Source organism: Liolophura sinensis, chromosome 1, assembly GCF_032854445.1.
Source record: "Liolophura sinensis isolate JHLJ2023 chromosome 1, CUHK_Ljap_v2, whole genome shotgun sequence".
Classification (NCBI taxonomy): Eukaryota; Metazoa; Mollusca; class Polyplacophora; order Chitonida; family Chitonidae; genus Liolophura; species Liolophura sinensis.
Window position 1 is genome coordinate 49,112,137 of NC_088295.1, and position 27,091 is coordinate 49,139,227.

The window sequence follows — 27,091 nt, forward strand, 5'->3', positions numbered from 1 at the left end:
CACATACACGTACATACATCCGGCGTAAAACACCAATGAGATATATAAATAAATGTATAGGTCTATTTGTTTGATGAAGATTACTTGTTTTCCATCAAATCTTTACAATACACAAATCTATAGCTTGCCTAAGGTCTGTGATGTAACATAGACACTCTCAATCCACATAAAACTCACCGCCATCGAAAAATTCTTAAGCATGGCGTTCAGCCCTACTGAAATAAGTAACCAAAAAGTACACATAAACCTGTCGTATCAGTGAGAAATTCCACATTCATTCACAGTATAGTTTCTTCCCATAGCATTTAGAAGTATACCGGACATACGACTTCTTCAGCTGCCCCTCAAAACTGCTTACTGAACGAAGAACTTAGTAATAAAATTATTTCGTCTTTTTGGCATGACTGTGAACGGTGTCGTACGGACACTTGACTGACTCAATAATGTAACCAAAAAAAAAATTACGCTAAATCAAGCAGAGTCACAAAAATGCATTTATCTGGGCAAGTGAAATCGTGTCTGTGTAAGAGCCATCCACTAATACGCTGTACATATGTGGGTAATGACGTAATAAACCCGACGATCCGCTTGGAATTTATGGTACAAGTAGAAACATAACGGATTATCTCACTGTGGCGTTACCAAACGCTTCTAAAGCACATAAACACGTGACAATTACCAGAGCTTAACAGGGCTTTTAAGCTGTTACATTACCTCAAAAGTCGGTTTCAGTGTCCTATACATTTCTAGGAACTCCAAAAAAGCCATAGCTATTTAGTATACAAGTAGCTCAACATACTGCATGTAAGGTGTGGTTTAGCACTTCCAGAACTAGTACAACATGGGAAGTCGCAGCTCTTCAGTCTTTTAATAGGGTACATATAAGTGTAAGGTGTGATAGTGTTGTAACTGGGTGTAACAGTTCTTTAGTCACCACAGGTGCGTTTAATGGGCATGTTTTGACACCACTCCCGAGAGATCATCTCCACGCATGTTAGTAAAATTTAAACTTCATCAAGTTTTTATGAAGCTATACATGTAAAAGGCGTATCAGGATAAACAAGGAACGTGTTTTCGGAACAATAAACGGACCCTGATCGAGAGACTGCGTCAACATTCTTCTACAGTACAGGGTTTTTGTGTACCAGTTCTATGTAAGTGCCCCACCAGCCCGAACTTTAATGCTAGCTCTCCACGCGTGGCTGGCTATCCAGAATAGCATTCCAACTCCACGACCCGCTGTTGTTTGGACGTCAGTGAAGGAACGTCCCACAGACATTCCTCTTGGACTGAGCTCATCCGGGAAGACTGTTTGCGTAAATGTATTTTAACAGCTGATCTATGGAGCTTCTTCATTTACTCTCGCGGAAGTGAACGGAAGCAGATTTTTTTTCCTGTGCCAAAAAAACTGAATCTTTATTTGAACGGAACCGGTGCTAACTTTGGGAAATACCGACACTGAAAATCAGCCTCATTTCAGCCATACGAACCTCAGTTTATGTGTGTGGGCCTATACTTAAGCGTTGGTAAACCACCACTACATTGAAAGTTCAATATTATTTGTGTTAAAAAGGAAGGTCAATATTCAGTAGAATGAAGGGATCCATGGGTTTTTTGCTGTGCTGTGTATTAGCAGTGTGTTTACTGACCACAACGTCTGGTATGACAACACAGCCAACAGGTAAGTCCTCATTGACTACTGAAAAACAACTGCCTCTATTTTATTTTTTCTGTTTGTAACCAATTGTTATTTCGATCTTTTTCACCACACAACATGTTAACATACAACAACATTTCTTCGATCTAGTGTGCGCCTTTCTATTCAATCTAAGTATATAATTTTGGCTTCAAAACATGCATATATTGCTGAAAGTTTTTCTATCTCTTAGCGACCATCTAGTTTATCAAGATATCAGTAATTCAAGATTAATGAAAGAGCCTGATTCAGTAATACCGCTTGGCCGCCTTATATGTCTGCCATTCCAATTTTCAAAAGGTATTTCTTACCTAATCTGTTTAATTGAGACTTCTGGACATTTAAAGATAGTTTTTACGGCCGTGTACACATCAAGGGGCGGCTCCAAATCTCCAGCATGGATTAAATTTAAATCAACCTCTGAAATATGACTTACACATTTATTCCCCAGCCGTTGAAGTTAAAACTGGGAACACTCGAAAAAGCGTTATGTAAAGAGAGCCATGTGAAACATTTGACTACTGTAATATATTGAGGTTTTAGATTTTGGCCTAAGTCAAAAATATGAATTGTGGAGTCTGTTTTGCTTAAAAAATTGTGTCTTTATTTATGTATAGATTGGTGTTTTTGGCAAAATGCAAGAATATTTCATGTATATGGCGTCAGGTTTGTGAGAACCAAAAACCTGGCAAAGCAGGCTAACTGGCAAAACCGCTACCGTGAACATGCTACCTTGGTTAAGGGCTACGGTAGATTATCCATTATGTTACACAGTCCACATTGGCCACGTGTTGACGTCAGGTCTCCAAAAATCATGCGGTTTACATAACGATATTTATAATCTGATTTTAGACAATTCTGCATATTACAGAGCAGCATGGTGTATACCCCTCTGTATCAAATTCTGAACTAACGTAAAAAGGATTTTGCGTAATAGAGTTCCCATCAACTATTATAAATATTGTTTGAGTCAGAGTTGAAAAGCAACCCTTAAAAAGAAAATAGTCCAGTGGGAAAAACATGTTGATATTTCATCTTGATATAAAAAAGTGTTTCTATTTTATTACATGTTAACAGTAAAATAAAAACGTGTTTACATGAAATATGAATAGTGCGTTGGTCTATAAATATCACCGAGATACGGTCTCCAGGGTATACAGTTATAGAAAGTTATCTGTCCTTGGCAGTGGTGTGGATCTGTCCACCACACCTCAATACCCGTGAATACAATGCGGATATCTGGTGTCACTTTGACACGGCACAAACTGTGACAGTTGAGAAACGGTCAATTCAAACATGAGAACAGCTGCATTGTAACAGGGACTTATGTTTTGTCCGAAGCAAATACTCAAACGACTGGTTAACAGAGTGAACTGTATCTATCCAGGCTTTTTATCAAAGTTATAAATCCTGACTTCTATCTAAACCCTTTCATTGTGTAGCCAGTCCTTAAGAGTTGTTTGTCAAAGTTTCCACAAGATCGCGTCCGTCCTAGAATTGTCAAGACAACGTCGGTCTGTAATTTTACTACGATTTTTCCTAGGAGTGACTTTACGATCGTCTCTGGAACAGGCCTGAGGCGATTTACAGCAACATACGTTGTTCACATAGGCCTATTTCAAAGTAATGCACTGGGAACAAATCGGCATTATGCCCAACAACGGGGCGCGGATCTGCTGAAAACAGCAAAATATTGCTAGTTGAGCCATTATGTAGCCTGACCGAGGTGGTTAGCGTGCCAGCGCGGCGCAGTGACCTAGAAACCTCTCATTAATGCGGTCGCTGTGAGGTGAAGCCCAGCTCATGAAAGTTTTGCAGCAACCTGCGGATGGTCGTTGGTTTCCAGTTTCTTCCCACCATAATGCTGGGCGCCGTCGAATAAGTGGAATGCTGTTGTCCACGGGGTAAAAAAATCACTCAAATAAAATCAATAAATAACATTATGTAGTTTCTTTGTTTACACAAAAGCCGCATAAGTACTGGTAACAATACCACCACGCATACACGAAGTTACGCCGAACTTCATACAATCACAGAGAATACAGCCAACTTTTCACAAAAATTTCTCTCATAAATCACACCATCTTGGAAACTTATCCTTGAATTTTACGTTTTTTGTTAAAAAAATTTACGACACCTTGTGATACGGCATGACTTCTTGTTGCTCTGGAATTGGGTGTAGATCTAAATTTATATCAGACAACAGTAGTGAAACGCTTGTAGGCCCATCCTTGCATGTATTTTTAAAAATGAACTTTAAACTTATTTTTTATCAGTGAATGGCACAGAAACGACGCCGAACGCTGAAGACGTGGCAAACACTACATCAACGGCCAAAGTTACTCCATCAACTGCCAAAGCCACAACAACAACAACAAAAGACACAACAACAACGACGAAAGTCACGCCACCAACGGCGATGGCAGGAGCATCAAAAACAACAACCCGTGGGCCTAAGATTGGTACCGTTGTTAACGAAACACCAACGCCAGGTAATAAAATCTAGTTTGGAAATTATCACCATGAAACAAAAAAACTCACTTGAAGGGCTGCGTAACCAAGTAGTACCCTATATCTGTTCTTATGTGTGTGCACTTTCCTCTAGGTCTGAGATTACTTGTATTTGGCCATCTTGTTACGTCATTCTGTCTGGCCTGTTTCTTATAGCAAATCTAAACTAAGGCCTATCCTTTGCCCGCCAGCAGTTTCTCCAGACGAATTCTTACGCACAGAAGAAAGTGCTTTTAAACGATGATCCTGATTGGTCATATTTAAAGAGGAGTTATTGGGTGCGCTGAAAGAACTCCAGGTGCAGGGATCACGACGCGATCTTCGAATTAAGTCCAATATTTCAAATTAATTTAAAATTCTTGTTTCTTATGTTATAAGGTCGCAATTTTGCTTATTTACAACGTAAATTCTGGGTAAGTTATTGTTCAACAAATTTCACCAAAGATAACGGATAGGAGCACACCAAATTTAATAATAAGCGAAGTTTTGACTTAAGCCTTAGATCACCTTGTGATCCCTCGGTCATATCTAAAAAGCGCCACGTGAGTACTGGTACGTAAGGATCAGCTGTTAAATCTGACTTGAATGACTGAGATCGAGATTGGCTAATCGTTCAGCAGAGTTATTCACACGTGATCCACTAAGTGCATGTATTGTAGCGTGAGGTAAGAGTCCCAGCATACATGTGTCGCTCACAATACAAAAGTCATAAAGCCTTGCTGAATTTTTTGCTCTTTTTTCGCTCACAGCACCAACGTACTATTACGTGTCCACATGTAAGCCCATAACGATCGAGTGTCCACAAAAGGACTGGACAGTCCACGTTAACCGGGTGTTCGGAGGGAGGAAGTTGGACCCCACGTGCACGGCTGACCGCGCCGAGTGCTGTAAAGCGGAAATGGACAATAGGACGGAGTGCCTAATTGAGAACAAAGTGGTTGTCAATTTGCAGAGAGAGTACTGTCTGAAAACTCCTGGAGAACCGTGTCTCATCTTCGAGCACAGCGCCCATTACATAGGCTGCAAGGATAACTTAGTCAGCCAGTACACAGTGGTCGAGTTTTACTGCGCATATAGTAAGTAAACGTTTTGGAGCCTCTTGCACAAAAATTGAGTGTAAACTACCATGGCAAGACATGCTTTTAACATGTGTTGCCATGATGGTTACAATCAACTTAAGCTATGATCGCTTTGTGCGAGCGGCCTCTGCTCTCTAAGTCTTGGGGGAATATGACACAAACTTGTGAAGATGGAAGATGAATTTTTCATGGATTGAGTGTTTTGTATATAATATCGGTATACGGCTAAACTGAGCTGGTTTGTTGGTATCAGCACTTAACAAAAAATTGAGGCTACACTTTGTTGGCCTTTCCATAAAGCCATACAGAACGGCTCATTAAGGTGTATTTCAATCTGAACCTAAAATCCTGCTTTGTGAAATTAGTGCACAGACTTTCTGAATCACCTGTTTCCAAATGATTTGTAAGGAGTGTCGATAGATGTGCATGAAAGATTGGGGTTAAACGTCATACTTTAACAATATATAAGAAACAGATGCAATAAACCATACCTTATCTTAAGCCATTTGGCAAGTTTCTGACGTTTTAACTTTGGAAATTGTAATTGTGTTTGACTGTTAGACGACATTACTAAAAACTGTTTGGCTAAGTTCTTGGTTAAATATTTCATTGTTGACTTAAAATTATGTGCAAATGGACCCACTGCACGATAATGTATGATGAAATACGACAAATTGGAATTAAAATTATGTGAAAATGGACACACTGCACGATAATGTATGATGAAATACGACAAATTGGTCTTAAAACGACATAACGACATATTATGTTTAGTGCTATTGCTCAAAACCAAAACGGAAACGAAACTTTAATATGCCGTGGATAAGACTGGGCAGCCTAAGACATACAAACAAACGTGATGCCGTAAATTACTGTGTACATTATTTTTTCGAACAGTTCCCATACCGACCCGCAATGATACCACTGTAATCACAACACCCAGTACAACCGCCGCGCCGTCCACCAGGAACACTCAACCCACAACCACAATTGGACGAAATACCAGCACGCCAAAACCTCGTAAGTCGCTTTCCAATACGTCAGCAGATTGCCTGTAAATAATCTAAAACAATTAGCATAATATTTTTTATGGGGGTGGGGGAGGTGTTGTGTAAAAACACCCCTCCAAAATTGCATGGAGCTTTTAAACTACTGGAACGTTTCCTACACAAATTGCTTTTTGTATGTTTTGTAGAATTTTTTCCGCCAACTTAACTAAACGATACTTTTTTCTTCCTGTGGCACAGAAAATGCAAGATGTTAACTGAGATTTTGGTGTTGACTATTTCAGTGCCCATCGCCATTATCGCCGGGTCAGCAGGAGGCGGTGTTTTTCTCATTGTCATTATCGTCGTCATTGTGTGTTGCGTGAGGTAAGATTAGTGTCCGTGTCAAAAAAATTCACGTCGCAATAACGTTGTACTAGATGGTATTTCACAAACGATATTTTGCAATGATGCCGAAGCATACAGTAGGAAAACAAGAAAAACCTCCTCATGCAAAACCAAAAACTTGCAGACGGGAGCTTCAATGTATTGTCTAGAGAGCCCACTGCACTCAAGTCATAGCTCCTCCAGATTAAAAACTAAGGAGAGATTAAAAAGCAGACAGTTTATAGAGACAGCTGGCGTCTCAGAACGATGAAAAAATTGCAATAAGGCTTTATTTATTTTTGGGTTAATAACAATCTAATTTGTTTTTGAAATGCAATAAATGCATAAATGCATCTCGGAACGCACGGCTATGAGACATATGCGAACGCGGTGGTTAGTTAGCAGATATTTTGATTATCATAACGGTAAAGTTATATGCCGTTTTATGTTGTCGCGAGAATTTCACTCCTGGTCGTTTTTCTTTGACAGAATGCGAAAACAAAGAATTATGAAACAGGACATGACTAAAGCCCAGCTCGGTATGAACCCAGTGTCAGACATTGGCGTTAATTACATGGACGCTGAAAAGGGGACTGATCGTGATCCGGATATCATCAAAACAACTCCAAAAGTAGCTAATGGAAAGCCGTATAACTCCAGCTAATGATCCACCTTGCCTTTGCAGATAAGAACGTTAGCTATTGGTTAGCCAAACAGGAATGCACAGGAGAATATAATATTTGTACACTGAATCGTGAAATGTGTACGCAGCATGCAATCACCATGAAAGCATCTGTGCAATATATACTGAAGCAATGTACTATGCTCTTCTTGTTCCGCTGTGGATGAGAATATTTCTATCCAGAAGCATTACCAAGTACTGCACGCCTAGGAGACAAACGTTAAGGTGCATTAATTGCATTCGTCTCGGACGTCCTCATGCCGCTAATCATGGCACTGGTTGTGTTGGATTAGAAGGCCTACATCGTCGCTGACACATCCCAAGAATCATGAGCATTCGTCATGGTCGTGAAGTATAATTAGCCTCAAGCCTATGGCGATCAACATGGTGGTGTCTTAAAAGTACGTGTGTGTTGGTTCACATTTTACCGCGCAATGAATCCAACCTTCCACGAGATGCACCCTTCAAGACGACCTATTCACCTGACAACCGATGACCAATATTCACCTGACCTCATGCAGTCAACCTGTATTCACCTGATCACCGGCACCTCGTCCATATTAAAAGTCCGATAAGTAGTCATGGTTCCAATGATTGACAACCGGTACTGTTATCTGATTGGCATGCTGCATGGTTGACAACGACTGGTTGCTGAGACGTGAAATCACCAAACCTACCACAAATACTACCTCCTTCTCAAACCCATCCCTTATCTCCCGAAGGGTTCAAAATAAATACGTATCCATGTAAGGAATGACTCCCGATGAAGTTTATTTGAATGATAGCCTCACATATACATGTATATACAGCCTCTGTCATATGTACGATTCTTATCTTATTGTAGCACTTAAGAATGGGTGTAATCCTCGTGTGCTCTCTGTGAAAGTGTTCTTCCGATACAGATGATTGAGACATTTACCAGAAAAGAGGTGCATGAGGTGTCCTAAATGATAATGTGGTGTCGGCTTTCAAATTTTCATCAATAATTTTAACTTTGAAAAACAAATTTGCATTCTACATAGTTTAATTTTTTTTTACCATGGGGTGTGCTACATGACTCATTCAAATTCGTTGAAATCCCCTATTTTTCATAACACTGGTTAAGAGGAGTACTCCTGGGTAGACAAAAATATCAGAACACTTGTAAATTACGTGTGTGTTCAGACGCCGCACTTTGTCTCGTTCCATGCACATTTGTTGGTGAGATATTAATGGTACAAAAGTGTACTCCGTATCAGTATACGGACTTCTGTGTGAAGCTCTGTGGTACATCTGAGTACCATACACGTTTGTCCTGCTCTCGGGCTCGATGAAAGAATTCACGTCTTGTCTGGTGACAAGATATGAATTAGTTTCAATAGAACCACCTCTCCTTGCACTCTCCGTTGAGCCGTCCACTAACAACTGTATCATTCCCAAGGTGCAGGCTTTTAGTATTTATAGGTGCTCCGCCCTGAGCACATATATGAAAAAAGATTCATTTTGGGGTTCCATGTTACTTAACACTCATGTAAACACATTTTTCAGTATGTCATTTGTATCCATTACATTTCAATGTTGTGATATTTTCTACACTATTAAATAAATATATTTTTATATCTGATGTTTCCTTTATACCTACTGTTGGTTTTTTTTTTACATTTTCTTTGAACCATTTCTACCGTCACCGTATGAGTTTTAAGTTGTAGAACCGGTTATAGATAGCTAGCAAACAAAAATTATTTGACAAACTCTGTTCAGAAACAAATTACTGTATTCGTCATGGATAATATTTCAATGGACTGTAATACAAACAAGCATTGACAAGTATAAGGCACATTTACGGCGACAGCAACCTGCGGATGATCGTGTGTTTCCCCTGGGCTCTGTTCGCTTTCCTCCTTTCATAATGCTGGCCACCGTCGTATAAGTGAAATATTTTTGACTACGGCGTAAGGTGACCAATCAAATCAATCACTTGATAAATAACTAAATAAATTTATGGCCTCATTATCCAGCCGATGAAGGTCAGCCGATGGACACTGTTAAAGTTATTATAGTATTTGGTAATATTTTATTTATTGATTGATTTGTTGGATTCTTGGTATTTTAAGCCCTATACGCTCAAGAATATTTCACTTACACGACGGCGACCAGCATTATGGTATGAGGACACCAGGTAGAGCGCGGGGGAACTTCCGCAGGCTGCTGTAGGACCTTGCCACGCACGACCGGAGAGGAAGCCAGCATGAGTTGGGATTGAACTCACGGCGCCAGGTATTGGTAGGAGACTCCTGGGTCATTGCGCCGCGCTGGCGTGCTAACCTCCAATTTGGTACTAAGTGTACAGTTTCATTTACTTATGTACATAGTTGCTTAGGGATTTACGCAGTATTGAAGAATATTTCACTTATTCGATGGACGGCAGTGAGGTTTATTGGATGAGGGAACTTCACGGAGTATGGACCCGGTTCTTCGCTGGGCCAGATACCTGGACAACCCAGGACAACACCCCTTCAGACGAAACTGAATGTTTTTATGCTTCACAGTAACGAATATAAACGATTAACGTCGATGCCACTCTCGCGACTCATTCTGCAAAACTACATCTAGTGTATGAAGCATGGAAGGCAATCTGTAGAACAAGTCTAAAAGCCTTTCAAACTTCATACGACTCATTTGTACTCGACAGCCTGCTCAAGTCGTCCTTAGGCAACCACCCTCTAAACCTGGGCATACACGAGAGCTTAAGACGCGACAAACTTAAGGCTACTAAACTGTTGCGTGGATCGTAAACGCTCATGAATGCCAAATAACGACTTACCCTCAGCTGTGCTCAATTTTAAGTCGTATGTGCATCAGTGATTGGGGTCAAATCCGAACGGCCAGCTGAGTGGAGTTGAGTTGCACGCTAAGCCCTCGAGCATGCTGAACGTTAGTTTCACGGCCGTTCCTCACACAGATTTAATTGATGGAATTTCATCAATCATTGTATCGATGTTTAGTAAAATTGGTCACCGCTGCATTAACGTCAAAGACAACAGAGCCTTTTTCAGTTCAACTACATAAATGGGTTACCATTCATGGGATGTTTCGTTGTTCATCGAGTAGATCGAGTTGCTCGAGTTTCTCATTAATAACATTTACATCAAATTCGGGGAAGCCACACATCAACAGTGTGTAGGTATTCCGATCAGTACCAACTATACCCCTCTTTTGGCATACCTATTCCTGTTCTCGTATGAATACGACTATATGCAGAAACTTTTAAAGAGTAATCCTCACGAATCCTTAGATCTTTCTCTATTCACTAAACTCTAGATTGATGATTTGTTAGCTTTAAACAATCCATATAAAGCAAAGGCTGAGAAAGATATATACCGCACTTTGCTCTTTGCTGGATTTAAAGGAAACAACAGACTCTTCACATGGTACATTTTATCTGGACCTATATTTGTACAAAGACCAAACGGTTTCTTCTCTTGCAGATTGTACGTCAAGAGGGATAGTTTCAAGTTTGACATTGTAAATTATCCTTATTTGGACAGCACTATACATGGCGTGTACATATCTCGCCTAGTAGCATTTGTTTGATCTAGGGTGTAATGTGACGATTTCAATCAACGTCACACGTTATTAATGCAAAAACTCGTATGGCACGGTTATTCCATCAAACGCAAAAGGCTGTGAAAGTTATTTACCCACTTTCGCTGGATTTAAAGGAACCTCCGATCTTTGTCTATTCACTAAACTGTAGATTGATGATCTGTTAGCTTTAAACAATCCACATAAAGCAAAGGCTGAGAAAGATATATACCCCACTTTGGTCTTTGCTGGATTTAAAGGAAACCACAGACTGTCCAGATGGTACATTTTATTTGGGCCTATATTTTTACAAAGATCAAACGGTTTCCTCCCTCGCAGACTTGACGACAAGAGGAATAGTTTTAATTTTGACATTGACCTATCTCGCCTTGTCGCATTTGTTAGATCCTGCGTGTGATATGACGATTTCAGTCAACGCCACAAGATGCATGATTCCGTCCTATTTTCGTACTTTCTTATTTCTTTGGTCATTTGTATTATATTTGTGTCGTTTTCTCGAATTGGCTTTGCGAATATTGACCTGGAATTGATTGACCAGCTTCGATTGACGGCTGGTATATATGGATGTCTGTTTCGGCGCATAGATTCACTCAAGGGTTTCTTGAGTTTTACGATGAGTATAATTCTCTTGTAAGTAAATATGGGCAGAACGTTCCCAATCTGTGGCACTTTGCTTCATGATTGTGTCTAATTCCTCTTAACCCGGGGCTAGAGGCTGTCTACTCATCGTGATGAATTAGATACTGATTTCACTCAGTCGCCAAACACATACGTTGCGTCTTTCTTACATCATTGAAAACTGTTGACTGCTTCTCTTTGTATCATTCCGTCCTATTTTCGTACTTGATATACTTTCTTAGTTCTTTTGTTGTTTTTGTTAAACGTCGTTTTGGGAAGTGGCCTTGCTATAATTGACCCGGAACGTCCTCATTGGTGCGCGAATTTCTGTTTCATAGACGCATAGATCAAGACGTTTGATAAATATGGGTCTTGGCTCGATTCGCGCGTTTTGTCAAAAGTTTCCGAAATGGTAGGCCTTTGTTTTGCGTGACGTTTAAAGTTCTGACTTTAATCATACAGTGGATTCGAGGAATGGACCCTCAGGTATCGCAATACCGAGACAGAGGTGTGGCATGATCACTGATGTGGATGGCAGAATGTAGTCACATTCAACTGTTCGTGTATCCACATGAAATGCAGCATAACGCCTGCTGTCTTCGTTTGTGAGACTTGAACACAAAGGCTAGAACTGCATTTTTTAATTGCGTATATAGATTTTATTGAAAGTTGGATCTCTTCATAACATTGCACGACGTCACATCTGCGTCCCTGTAGGGCGGCTTGTCTTTCAAAACAATGTTCATAAACATCATTAAACAAAATATCAAGCATATCGTTCAATGCCAATCTGATGTGCTTCTTTTGTTATCAACAGACACATTGTAATTTTATCGGTGCGGTATCAAATGTTTTTACGGGGAAAAGCAGCTTGTAAAATTTGTGAATGGTAAATTTGATTTGATTTGATTCCGATTATGGTTGAGCGGCAATTCATGAATTTTTCACTTATTCGACGACGGTCTGAGGAAACCGGAGTGCTCGGATTAAACCACCCACATTTGGCAAGTTACTGACGAATTTTCCAGGTTTTACCTGCATGTCACGTCAGTGGAGGCCAGTGGGCTTTCAATGAAAGCTAGACGGCGCAAACCGTAAAAAACATCAATGGCCCTGACATAAACAGTTACAATAAAATCCTCACTCAGGACCCTGCGTGTTCCCCTAAAAATACATGTCTGTCTGTCTGTCTGTCTGTCTGTCTGTCTGTCCGTCTGTGTGTGTGTGTGTGTGTGTGTGTGTGTGTGTGTGTGTGTGTGTGTGTGTGTGTGTTTTTTCAAAAGACTAAGGAAACAAGGTTTACTTTAATGGCGGCACCATCCACAGAAATACATGTAGGCCTACCTGCGCCTGCAAGCCTCTTTTCAAGGGAGATAAGTGTTAGACTGGTAAGTAACCATGGGGAATTCATACCACCAGATCTGAAGTCGCTCCTCCTTTTCCCAAAAGCATTCATTGTACACCTTACCAGAATTTTGTTACAAGGCGGCAATTTCAAAAGCTTGCTCTACGCCATCATAGACAGTACATGTTTTCAGTGTAAAAATGATCTGGAAGTTTTAAGCTAAGAATTTTTGGGCAACCTGAATTATACATTGTACGTTGTCGGCATATCCTCACGATCAGCATTACATCATACACTAGAACAACAGTAAACAGTTGTGAGTTTTCATGCTGCCATGAGAAAAGCACTTTTTGTTTTAACCCACATGCCAGGGACTCCGGTATTCGAATGGTGGAACCTTGGACACTGACATTTGCAAATGTGACTGCAGATATCCGTTTGGCGGGACACATGTGACGACAGTAAGTAAACGTTGATTACATTTTATTTTGGCCATTTTAAGAATGCTTTTACTATGAATCCTGGAAACAAGTTACCCCTTCAGTGGCCTAGTGATTAAAAGAAAATAGTACTAGCTGTTTCCTTGCTGGGCGCTCAGCACTGAGAGGTTAGAGCAAGCAAACAGGATTGGTTGATCTGGAGTCAGTATAATTTGACTGGGTGGGGTGTCATATCTGGCGGCTGCACTTTGGCGACATGGACTCACTGTGCTACATGTATGTCGACGTGCAGCAGGCTCATAGAGGTAGGCCTGCAGGCGTACAGCCAATGACATCTCGATCGTCGATATATGACTTAAAAAATGTTAAGTGCGTCGTGAAATCATAAGGATACATACACACCATTATTGATTGTTGATACATGTATATTATTATTTCCCACCCAGTTAAAATATAGCAGAATAAGCAATCTGTTTTGGATATGACAACTGTCAACTCGCGCGACCTTGTCCTTCCGGAAGACATCTTCGACCTTGACCGCATATAACAATATGGCTGCCTACATGGGTAAGGGTTTTCACACGTGCGTTAACTGGCATTTGTCCTGTTTTCAGTGTACGTTTCAGTGATCGTTCCGGATTTAGATCTTATGGTCTCCTTGAAATGTAATGACCTATGCGAGTGGGCATGCCAAGATGTTTTTCAGGGATTTCAATATAGAACTCTGAGTAAGCCGATAGATCCCATGCGGTTGTAGTTGATTTAAAGTGATTTTCGCCAAGTCAGCCCAGCGAGCCAGCCAGACATACCCGCTGTGCCTTTCTACTCTGAATGAAATATCCCGTGGCCACGCAGCCTTTGATGTTCAATGTATGATACCTCGCCCCCCAGTGCGTACGCCAGCCAGGCTTTTGGTGAACTGCCAAATTCTGCGCATAACAAAGATAGAGTAAGATCATATATCCGTCTGAGTGATCATTTTAATGACATCTATACGACTTTTGTATCGGAAGATATAGTTTGTATAGGACTGTGATATATATTCATCTGTAAGGAACATTTTTTAATATTTCGCTACTTTCTGGCGGGCTTAGTATGATAAAATAAGGTTTTGGAGTTAACATTGTGCGATTTACCTTGTGCCTGACGGGCTATTTGTTGGGTCGAAGGAGGGTGTAGTGTCTGAAAATGTATTTATTTTGTGAATTTGTGTGGTTGTCATGGATCGTTTTTGGTTCGGCGAGACTCCGAACAGATTGGTTGATTGTGGGGACCACTTGGTTGACATCGATTTACGCCAGGGAAGATTTAATGCGTGTGTGAAGATGCTGTAAATGTGACTTACCGTGAATTCAACACATTAGAAGCAGTTATTTTCCGTAACTCTCTCGATTGCAGAGTTACATTTCACAACTAGATTTTTGTGAACATTATACATGCCAAGATATCTCCAAAGCACGGCTGGTTGACATAGGTGTGTGCATGCATTGTCCCTGCTGATTAGAAGAATTAACCACGGAGGTTTACCTGCTGTGAGGCAGGTAAAATACCAGAAATTGTCGAAGAAAAATAGACCTCAACATTTAATTTAATTCCACTAATGCAGTTGTTGTTGTTGCTGAACAGGGTTTTTGTGTGTGTGTGTTATTTTACTCCTCTGTGACAACCATACACTTTTGAGGAATAAATATTTGACAACATTTAGTTTTACTTCTGGTGTTCTGTTGGATTTGCCTTAGTCTTAGCCAATATGACTGTGTTTTATAGTTCTGACTTGACACAGAAGGCGAGTCCTATATCTCCAGGTCTTTTATTCAGGTAAAACAGGTAAACCTGTTACAACAGGTAAATCATATATTTATTTATTTGATTGGTGTTTCATGCCGAACTCAATTTATAATATAAAAAAGTAATCAGAATGGTGACATACATAGATTGATGCTCCTGGTAAATGGCAGGAAAATGTGCATGCCTGGGTATGGTTTGCAATCAGCAACAAATCATACATTTGACAGTTTAGAGGAGAAGAAAACTTAAATACATGACACTATGGGCTGAAAAGAGCACATTTTTTTCTATCTGGTGGTGCCTGCTGCATAATTTTGTGATTTGTCTTTGCCATGCACGTAAAATCTGAAAACAGCAAAGCTGGCATAAATCACCGAGTCCATCGTGTCCTCCATCTTTAACACCCTGTAATTTATGCTGGGGGTGTGTTGCCTCTCAGCCAATGAGAATCGTTATAACTGCCGGCTTGTTCATGTAAACTCGGAACCTACGTCCAACATTCCGGTTTCCCGATCGTCAAGCGGAAAATGAACAGTACTGTTCGCTACCTTCTGAGAAGAAGAGTTCTACTGGAAAATGTACGGACTGCACTTTGGAGGTTTCCAACGGAAATTCTCCTCCTAACACAGAAGACTTCAGGACGAGTTCTTAGGCAAAATGGAGTTGCCCACAGCGGATTTTGGTACTGACTTTATTTATAATTTATCATCTTGAGGTACATATTAAAATTTTTTTATCGCATGCACCTGTGAGGAAATGCACACGCTTTTCAGTGGTATTTGTTTGTAATTTAAGTTTTCTTCTCCTTTAAAAGTATCAACTTTTTTAAGAGTGGCGCTTAAGTCAGCATGATGGAAGAAAAGGCTGACTGGGATTGGTACATTTTGGCTGTTTGGCTTTGCCCAAGTACTATATCTATGATAGTTTAGGCATTATTTTGGGCACTAACAGCATTATTTTATTGCTGTTGTTAGGGAGAGTTAGGTAATATTCACCCTGGAAGGAAAGACAAGAGGATGGGTCTCCAGTCCGAACTCTTAAAGTCCGAACCAAGTCATATTGTGTAGGACTAGTGGACTGCTGGGCTTTGACGGTCATTGACCATTGAAGTTGTGTGTTCAAGTCCAGCTTTGATGTCCAGAAGATTGCCTGGATGATGAGTTGGAGTCCAAATCCCGCCATATTCACAGGAGTTCTTCTGCAAACCGTAGTCCAATCTGGTCTTTCAGCACATGCTATGGTGTTTTATGGCATACAGATAAGAGCAACAGTGCTCAGGGAAAAAAAACTTGGTTTATCCATTTTGTACAGAAATTTAGTTTCTCATTATTTTTAAACTTTATCATTGGTTAAAAAAAGTGGAACTATTTGAAATTTCAGATCCCGTTAATGATGAAGTAGATGACTTTGATGATGATGATGATGATATGCCAGGATTAGGGGATGATGACGCTTGGGAGGAATGTGATGAAGATGGTGGTGATCAACCAACCAAGTGTCTGTTCTGTGATCAATTCATGGACTCGGCTGATCATATGTTTGATCACTGTGGGTCTTGCCATGGTTTAGATTTGATCGCTGCCTGTCACAATGCTCACCTGGATTGTTTTATGTTCATCAAACTGGTTAACTACATCAGAGCTAAGGTAATCTTAGTTTGAGTTAAAGAGATCAATTTTAGTGGTTACATTTTTGTCACATGCAGGCTAATGTACACTGAGTTGTAACAGGAATGCATAGTTTCTTATTCCTTTTCGGATTAGTCTATCTATAAATGAACAACATATGATTACTGTTACCCTTCCATAAACAATGAGAGATGAATGTAATGTTTTTGCTTTCTGCACTACTAATATCTGTCCTAAAAATTATGAGAATTACATTAATATAACTCTGCTTGGGGAGGCGGTAGACCCAGGGTCTATCCTGGGTCGAGTCACACCTAAGACCTTGTTTGCTGTTCAGCGGGTAGTGCAATGACTGGTTGACCTGTATCGGTATAATGGCTTGATCGGGGCGGCTTACCGACCTTCGGTAAGGCGTCTCGGTGAAGCAGCACTGGATAAAAGAGCGGTGGATTCCTTCGTCGTCATATGGCTGAAAAAATTGTTAAGTAGTACGTTAAGCCCCAAACACTCACTCACTCAGTCACTCAGTAATTAAACTCTAGCCTGTTTTATGTGGGTGGCTTTTGAACTGTACCCTATGTTTTCTTTGCCAGCATCCCCGTGTGGCAGAATGTCAATCCATGTTGTCCAGCGCAGTGACACAAAACCCACCATGGGACAGTGATGAGTTTATGATCCCCAACAACCCAGAGGATCCGCTCCTACAGTATGGTACATGACAATGTCTTCTCTAACATCATACATTTGTATGGTAGATACCTTCTGTATTATCACATGGTGCATGTCTTATGTACACCCAATAGCTCCTTGTCATTATATGACTGAAAAATTGTTAAGTACAACAGTCTTCTGAAATACAGTATGGTACATGTCTTCTGTAATACAGTATAATGCTCATCTTCTGAAATACATGCTTCTGTAATACAGTTTAATGCACGACTTATGAAATACAACTTGGTGCATTTCTTCTGCAATACAGTATGATGCACGTCTTCTGTAATACAGAGTGGTGCATGTCTTCTGTAATACAGTATGATGCAGGTCTTCTGTAATACAGTATGATGCATGCTTCTGTAATACAGTATAATGCACGACATATGAAATACAGCTTGGTGCATTTCTTCTGCAATACAGTATGATGCATGTCTTCTGTAATACAGTGTGATGCTTGTCTTCTGTAATACAGCATGATGCATGTCTTCTGTAATACAGTATGATGCATGCTTCTGTAATACAGTATAATGCACGACTTATGAAATACAGCTTGGTGCATTTCTTCTGGAATACAGCATGATGCACGTATTCTGAAATACAGGGTGATGCATGTCTTCTGTAATACAGCATGATGCATGTCTTCTGTAATACAGCATGATGCATGTCTTCTGTAATACAGTGTGGTACATGTCTTCTGTAATACAGTATGATGCATGTCTTCTGAAATACAACGTGGTGCATGTCTGCAATACAGCGTGGTGCATGTCTTCTGTAAGACAGTATGATGCTTGTCTAAAGTAATACAGTATGGTGCATATCTTCTGTAATATTGTATTATGCATGTCTTCTGTAATATTGTATGGTGCATGTCTTCTGTTATACATTATAGTGCATGTCTGTTGTAATACAGTATGGTGCATGTCTTCTGCAATACAGTGCAGTACATCTTGTTTAGATAGAGCATAGTACATGTGCATGTTTTCTGTAAAATGGAATGGTACATGTCTTGTATAAATACAAAATTTGCCATGTTTTGTATAAATACAAAATTTGCGTGTTTAGTGTCATTTTCTGCTGTTAGTAGGATGGTCTCTTTATGTATCGTTATGGTAATGGATAATTTTAATGTTTTATGCTGTAACATTATTTTCACTTTAGACTGCTTATCCAGGCTACTTAAGAGTACAGCAGTACTTCTTTATTGCAGTAAATACTGTGATGCCAAACATGCTTGTACATGTGTAAACAGTGTAAATTGAAACTGGTTTGCTGCTAGCTACATGTAACAAACGAAAGTTATCTTTTTTTAAATAACTGAAATATACAGTTCATTCATACATTGTGATTTTTTGTAACTAATTGTTACTGGTAATAATCTTGAGTTTAGCACAGTATATAGCACTGACACCTTTGTAACTTGGGTGTAGGTAAATTTTGTGAAAAATATGTGTGTGAAACAGTCCTTCTTTACATATTTCAGATATAGAGAGTGTGATGGAAGAGAGACTTAAGGATGACACAGTCACTGAATCAGTTAATCAGACTGTGAACGAGGGAGGGGAATTGGTAGACATAACTAACCTTAGTCATGAGGGGATGTGTCAGAAAGCGCTCGCAGCAGAGGCACGTGCCCGGCAGGCGGAAGAAGAGCTGGTGAGGGTGTTAAGAGACCTGGAGCGTGTGAGGTAAAGGGAGATTACTCCAGAGTGTTTTTGCAAAATGTCTGTGTGTGTGTGTGTGTGTGTGTGTGTGTGTGTGTGTGTGTGTCTGAGGACCAAAATTTTGTCTCCAAGCTTAAACTATGCTTGACATTCGTCCACAATTAGGATGTCCAATTTATCCATATATTTTTTCTTGACACCATAAAATGAGGTCAATAATATAATGAAATAAAATTGTGACAGTCTTCATACATTAACCGATTCTTGATATTTCTCAGTCATACATGAGTTGATAGTTACTGCTGTCCAAATACCTTCAGATTTGCACATGTTAAAGCGGTATACATGGTAATTACACTGCTAGCTGACCTCAAGTTCACCTGATGCTCACACTAGAATTTTAGCAAAGTATTAAGACCCTGTCAAATAAATAAATTGTACATTTGCCTGCCTTATGTCTCTTCCCCAGATCTGTGACGCGGACTCTGATGTTATCGCAAGCTGAGGGCCCTCACGGAGCCACTGGTGGGGTGATAGAAGGACTTAAGGAAGACGAGGATGAGGGCTACTTCAGCTCCTATGCCCACTTCAGCATACACCAGGAAATGCTCAAAGTAGGTGTTATCGAGAATTTGCTGGAGTTATGGTTTATATTGAAAATTGGCCAAGAGATTGTGGTGTTTTCTGAGTTTGTATGCATGCGTGGTACAGGAATTTCATTCTCCATCACACATCCAATAAAAAGATAAGATCTGTGGGGCAACATGTAATCCATATGGTAATAGTACTGGATTTATTTTAGAGCTCACTGAATATATTACTGATCAATAGTAGTGTTGTGTTACGAAGAATTACGGTGCGTCACATTCATTTGAAAAGCTGCTTTTCACAAGGTACCCATGACTTTAAGTCTGGTCAGCTTTTCCCCACGTGTATCATCAGTATGTTAATCTCCTGATAGTGGGTGGTTTTAGTGATGGAGAGATTTTTGTACATGAGGCCTTGGATCATTTGGACAAGGCCTTGATCTTTTGGCCTATTTTCTGCATATTTGGGTAAATATACCTACTTTGCTGGATGTTATATACCGAGAAGTTTTATCCACGAGAATTTTGATGATGAATTCAGCTCTATCAAGACATCTTTGGTGCTTTTTATCCCTGGTTCAAATGATAATTTTCTCCAAATGTTTAGTTTCATTCTGTGTGTACACATGTACATGTCAGGATTTCATACAATAAAAGGTTCTTGGAGGAAAATTTCCTGCCAAATTTTCTGTCACAAAAACTCAAAGAAAACACTGCTCCTTGTTATAAAACCTGGTAAATTCAGCGAGTAAATTCACACAAACATTAAAGAATACATGAAAAGGAACTGTAAAATGATGATTATTTTTTTAAATGAAATTAAAAAGTTGCATCCGAAAAAGTCTTGAGTGAGTTTTCATTTGAGAGATTTTTAATTACTCCTCTGTTCTATTCATATTTTCCATCAGTGGTTGCAATTGAAAATGGAGTATTAAAACTCCATATTAAGACATGAAACCAATCATTTCCTGCATCTTTTAAACACTTTTCACTGGATTAATGTGATGTTCATTTATTTTGCCATGTAGGACAAAGTTCGCACTGAAAGCTATCGTGATTTTATGTACAAAAACAAGAGGCTGTTTAAAGACAAGATTGTCCTGGATGTGGGGTGTGGGACAGGAATCCTCTCCATGTTTGCTGCTCGAGCAGGGGCCAAACATGTGATCGGTGTCGACCAATCAGATATTATCTACCAGGCTATGGATATAGTCAAGTAAGCTCTTATCTTAGCTTATACATGTATATCTTAAATGAATATTGATTTTGTTCTCAGGTGTTTAAAGGCTTTATATGTCACGTTTTTAAACACTTAACAATGTTGACAATCGCAAGCATACATCTGGGTTAAAATCAGTAAATTACACAATTTTAAGGTTAATTGCTGAAGATAGGTGAAGTCTGGTCTGTTAAGTGTTATATTGTGATCCGGTTGAGTGTCGTGTCTGGTGTCTGCTGCATGTTTTTCCAGTGAGGCAGTAAATGTGATGACATTGGGAATGGCTCTTGCAAAGAGTTCTGTCTTCAAAGGGCTAAAACAGTTTTGAAATGTTGTAAAACCAGACACAATCGAGCTTTGCTATTGTGTTTATTGTCTGTTCCAGGGAAAATGGTTTAGAAAATGTGATAACATTGAAGAAGGGTCGCCTTGAGGATGTGGAGCTTCCAATTGATAAGGTGAGACTTCCACAAATCAACCAGTCGGTGAATCACAAAAATGAAGACACTCCCATCCATCAAACATTATACTGTGAATGACAGATACAGGAACACTTCCACAAATGAAACATACAGTGAATTGAGTTTCAACATTTACTGGCCACACTGTAGATGGCACTCCTAGGGTGGAGTGAGTGAGTGAGTGCTGGGGGTTTAATGTCGTACTCAACAATTTTTCAGTCATATGACGACGAAGGAATCCTTAGGGTGCATGTATGTGTAATGTGCCTCCTAGTTGCAGGACGGATTTCTACCGCTCTTTTATTTAGTGCTGTTTCACTGAGACGACTTACCGAAGTCAAGTAAGCTGTCCCGCCTGAGCCATTATACTGATACGGGTCAACCAGTCGTTGCACTATCCCCTTCATGCTGAACGCCAAGCGAGGAAGTTACAACTTCCTCTTTTAAAGTCTTAGGTGTGACTCGATCAAGGATTGATCCTGGATCTACCGGTCCTGTCCTAAGGTGGAAACCTCTGCCATAGCTAAACGTACAGATTCACAAACAACAGCTTGGCAGCCCTCAACGGCAAAGTAATGAATTGGTTCACTTACAATTTCTTCCAAGTTATGCATAACTTTACTTCAGAAAGGTTTTACTTGAGATTTTTGACAAAAATCCATATTTTCCAATCAGATCAAATTTTCTGTTTTTACCAAGAATAACTCAAATTATTGCCTATCAGTAAACATTGGACTCACATCAGTACTGCATGTATTTATAGTGTTAACATGATTCTGAAGCTTGGAAATTCACAATGAACCTTTTTACCAATTTTTAATGGTAACTGTATAGATTTACTTTGTATAATTATTAAGCAGTGCCAGTATGTTAGGGGAATGTTTGATTTTTAAAAGCTGAATTTTGACTGTTTAAAATACATAATTGCTATAATTTTATTTAATGTTCACAGTATTATATATCTCCCAAATTGTTTTCTTCTTAACAAAAAGTGTAATAAAGATCATAAAGTATTAAATTATGAAAAACAGACAGTTTGGGCCCATTTTCATAGAGCATTGTTGATTTATTTTCTCAGTATATCTTTTCTTGTGGTAAAAATTGGCACTCTCTGGGTTATATGACGGTAATGTGTTGGTATTTAGAGGAAAAGTTAAGCTTGAATAATTAACCTAAAAAGCTTTGTGAAATTAGGCACAACTGGGATACTATTTGTGCAATAAAATGTTTTGTGTTCCTTTGTTTAATTCAGGTAGATCTGATCATATCTGAGTGGATGGGATACTTCCTGCTGTTTGAGTCTATGCTTGACACAGTGTTGTATGCTCGTAGACGACATCTGGCCCCAGGAGGTATAGGTGGGTAATCTCTTAAGGGTGCTTTATAGTCAGATTTAGGGAAATACCTCTTTACATTCTTAAAATTTAGTCTGGATTTTTTTTTCTTGATTTTTGTGCGGGAGGTCAGAATTGACTATTTATTTGAACTATAAATAGAATCATTCTTATGTTTGGGGATCGGTTTTATAAAAAAAATTAGTATCTTTCAGTGTAAAGATATGGAGGTTTAAATGATTATTTTCAAGTAATGCGAAGTGGTTTTGTTATATGTTTCTGTTGACCAAAATATGGTACACTTGTGATTCAGGTTTCCTCTGTCCTCAGATAAGAATTCCCTTTCATGAGTGCAAGAATCTGTAAAATATTTTTATTTTACCCTTCAGTTTTTCCTGACCGCTGCACGATGAGTGTTGTTGGCCTGGACGACAGTTCCCTCCATGAGAAGCATGTGTCATTTTGGGAGGATGTGTATGGTTTTAAGATGAGCTGTATGAAGAAGGAGGTGGTTCGGGAGGCCAGTGTGGAGATAGTTAACTCAGAGAAACTTGTCACGCAGCCGTGTCTGCTCAAGGTGAGTGAAGCATGCTTGTGGTTGGCGTACACCTTGTGGTCAGCGTATAGCTTGTGGTTGTGGTTGGTGTATAGCTTGTGGTTGTGGTTGGCATAACTTGTGGTTGGCGTATAGCTCGTGGTTGGCGTATTGCTCGTGGTTGGCGTATTGCTTGTTGTTGACGTATAGCGCGTGGTTGGCGTATTGCTTGTGGTTGGCGTATTGCTTGTGGTTGGCATATAGCTCGTGGTTGGCGTAGAGCGTGTGGTTGGGGTATTGCTTGTGGTTGGCGTTTTGCTCGTGGTTGGTGTATTGCTTGTTGTTGGCGTATAGCTCGTGGTTGGCGTATTGCTTGTGGTTGGCATTTTGCTCGTGGTTGGCATATAGCTCGTGGTTGGCGTAGAGTGTGTGGTTGGCATACAGATAAACTAGCTGCCAGGCCACGCCATCATAATATGATGGAAATGTCATTGAAAGCTTACAACAATTTCTAAAAGATCAAATCAACAAAATGTAAGAATGTGATGTCAAGGTTAATGAGAAGCTTTAAAATATTTAGTGTGAATCCTTCTCTATGTTCTGACAGCCCGCTAAAGCATGACCATGCCATTACGGAGTTGGCCCCGAGTAATGAAGTTGCAGTGTTGACTCCAGCTCTTGCTGGTTCTGTTGCGACTTTTTTGAATCAGGGTGTTTGTCGTGTACGTTATAAAGACTGATTGCACTCCAGTTCTCTCCACCCTTTAAGCCTAGTGCTTGTCATTTTAGGGAAAAATTCCAAACAACAGGTGGACGCCACCAGTTGAATAAATAATGCCTGTCCTGTGATATCATAATTTGATAAATGTTTTCTAACATATTGTCCACAGGACATTAATGTATGTGAAGCAATGTGAAGTAGTGTCTGTGCTACTGTCATAATTCGAAAACTGTTTTCTGACTGTTTTCATAGGACATTAATGTGTGTGAAGAAATGTCTATGTTACAATATCATAATTCAAATACTGTGTTCTGACAAATGTTCACAGGACATTAATGTGTGTGAAGCAATGCCTATGTTACAATATCATAATTCAAATACTGTTTTCTGACAAATGTTCACAGGACATTAATGTATGTGAAGCAGTTTCATCAGAGTTAGACTTTGTCTCTGACGTCACATTAACTGTCAGCAAGGATGGAAACATTACAGCCCTGGTTGGATATTTTGATATTTACTTTGAAAAAGGCTGTGACAATAAGGTAAGTAGGAATTAACAGTATTTGGCCACTGATCATGTTTGGTGATAAGCTGAAACCAAGTACACATGTGTAGGAGATTCATTATAGCTATTATGTTGTGCTTGTTCAGTTTCACTGCTCATTACCACAGGTCTAAGTGATTTTCTTTTCTGCTAAACATTTGGGAAGCCATGATCTTGGAGTTAACATTTTTAAGGTGACTATTTACAAGAAAGGTTAAAAAAAAATATGATGACGTTTTGTCATTGGAGAATCATGTTTACTTTTTGCTATGTTCAGTATTTCAAAAATTATATGTATGAATGTAGCAGTTTTTATGTCGTAGTTGACAATTTTTCAGTTATATGATGATGAGGAGTCATTAGGTGTATGTACATGCTACCACCATGGAAGAAGTGTCGTGTCCAAGACTTCAAATATCACACCTCAGTCACATTTTGCTGACACCTGTCCAGTCAGTCGTTTGTCCTTGCTCTAACCCTCTCGATGCTGAGCACCAAGCAAGGAAGCAACAAGTACCATTTTTAAAATCTTTGGTATGACCTGACCCAGAATATATCAATGGTTGTTCACAGTAGTTGTGGTTGTTCACAGTCTTCGTTCACAGTGTACATCTGCTGTGTTGTTTCAGGTGATGTTCTCAACCAGCCCAGGAAGTCCCTACACACATTGGAAACAAACAGTGTTTTTACTGGAGAAACCACTTTCAGTGAAGAAAGGTGTGTATTGTGTAGTAGTAACCATGGTAATACTCTTTGGAGCATCTGCTATACAATTTACCTTTTAAAATATGTACTTATTTTAAATTTCCTCAAACTTTGTGGTAGGAGTCTCCAACTGCTTTCCTGAATATCAAAGGCATTTTTGGGAAGGTCTTCCAGCAAGCTGCAGATGGTCATGGGTTTTCCAGGTTTCTTTTCACCATGATGCTGCCTTTGTTTAAGTGAAATATACTTGAGTTTTACAGCATAAAATGCCGATCAAATAAATAAATCAAAAGCATCTTTTCCGCCATTCGCCAGAAAATTTCAGGTATGCGATAGCTGTCCATTATATAGTTGTGAAGAACCTTCAGAACAAGGGGGCAGCTATTGTGTCAGTCAGGTTTCCTGACAAACCTCCTGGCTTAAAAGCCAAAGCCTTGTCAAGGGAACTGAATATTGTTGCCCCCTACACCAAAGAATATTGTTAAAAACATAAGATACATATAACCTAGTGCCTGACTTAGAAAGAATTCCACTTTCATACCAGAGACACTGCCCTAATTACTCAACATTTTCACATGTGAAAGAGCAATTCTTAGTGAAATTTAGGCACATTTTAAATTTGATTTTGAAGGCATAACTACATTAACTGGGTTGACCAATTTTATCAGTGTACATAGAATTGTGCCCTCATAATATGCTTGAATGAACATATCGCAAACCTGCGAAAAGGTTGGACAATTACACCATCATTTCATACATGTGAATGTTGTGACTTCTTGGCCAGTTCATCTATTTCTTCTAAAATGGTAGCGGGCAATTTATGAGTGGTAATGTTCAATATGGTTCCATCTTTCTTCTCCAGGAGATGTGATCAGTGGTAGACTGAGCTGTAAAAAAGACCGAAGGGATCCCAGAAGTCTGATCATCAGTGTCAAGTTGCAAGGCACATCTTACACCTTCCTCATGCAGTGACAACTCCAAAGACAGCATGTCTGCAGAATTTTTTGTTTTTTTTTCATGACAGCAGTGAGGTTTCAGGGGTAGTGGAAACTTGGAGAAGCAAAGAGGAACCTGCCTTTCACCATGTGCCTGACAAACCTCTTAGTTTGGAACATTCACGCTCAACCCAGCTGTAGTACTTGATTCAACCACATGAAAATGGTGAGGAGATATGGAAACGAATGGTCATTCTGTTTATTGCACCTTTCCTGATCGATTTATATTCCATTTCTTTAAACGACTACGTCCTGGCTGTTCAGTGACTAATTTGATGCCTCCGACGGATTTTCATCACTGTGTGTAATATTTCTAGCATGACTGCTGTCGGCCATCTTGGATTTCCTAGCCATCACACCTTTATAAAGATGTTACAACATACTCAATATGGCAACTTGTCTCAACATTAAGCGGGTGACCTATAAGCTATTGAGCTTGCTGAAATTTGATATCAATGGCTGATACAATTAGGCTGTGATACCCATCATTAAAGACATATATCAAAACAATTAACACCCTATTGAGTTGAAATGGCAAGTGTATTTGTTACAAGAAAATATAAGTTTACAATATCCTCTGGAATGGGTGAAGAAGTACATGTATTGGACCACTGTTTAAATATCACAATAAAATTAGAGGATGTGTAAGGACCCAACCAAGTGAAAAATTGTCACAATAAAATTCATACAAGGGTATTATTAACAGACAACTTATTTCATATACCCAATTAAGAACACTGAAATAAAACATTTCTTTGCATAGGATTTGAATAGGAAAATACAGCATGTACTTCTTTTCTTCAAGCATATTTTTCCAAATGGATACACTTCTATGTCATTTTGGATGATCTTTTCATGAACTCAAAAAAG

General features: G+C 39.4%; 2 protein-coding genes across 2 annotated transcripts; both read left to right on the forward strand.

Moving 5' to 3' along the window:
* The first annotated feature begins 1,479 nt into the window (after positions 1-1,479).
* Positions 1,480-8,906, forward strand: LOC135482420 (mucin-2-like). The gene is made up of 6 exons (XM_064762392.1): positions 1,480-1,681; positions 3,973-4,188; positions 4,957-5,283; positions 6,184-6,306; positions 6,578-6,659; positions 7,149-8,906. Exons 1-6 carry the CDS (start codon positions 1,594-1,596, stop codon positions 7,321-7,323), a joined length of 1,011 nt encoding a protein of 336 aa, XP_064618462.1. The 5' UTR covers positions 1,480-1,593; the 3' UTR covers positions 7,324-8,906.
* A 5,275-nt stretch (positions 8,907-14,181) lies between these two features.
* On the forward strand, positions 14,182-27,077 carry LOC135466237 (protein arginine N-methyltransferase 3-like). The gene is made up of 12 exons (XM_064743645.1): positions 14,182-14,278; positions 16,498-16,763; positions 17,339-17,456; positions 18,940-19,144; positions 19,590-19,734; positions 20,736-20,923; positions 21,312-21,384; positions 22,640-22,745; positions 23,111-23,298; positions 24,382-24,519; positions 25,151-25,238; positions 26,089-27,077. The coding sequence occupies exons 2-12, from the start codon at positions 16,545-16,547 to the stop codon at positions 26,196-26,198; spliced, it is 1,578 nt and encodes a 525-aa protein (XP_064599715.1). The 5' UTR covers positions 14,182-14,278; positions 16,498-16,544; the 3' UTR covers positions 26,199-27,077.
* Positions 27,078-27,091: the final 14 nt, after the last annotated feature.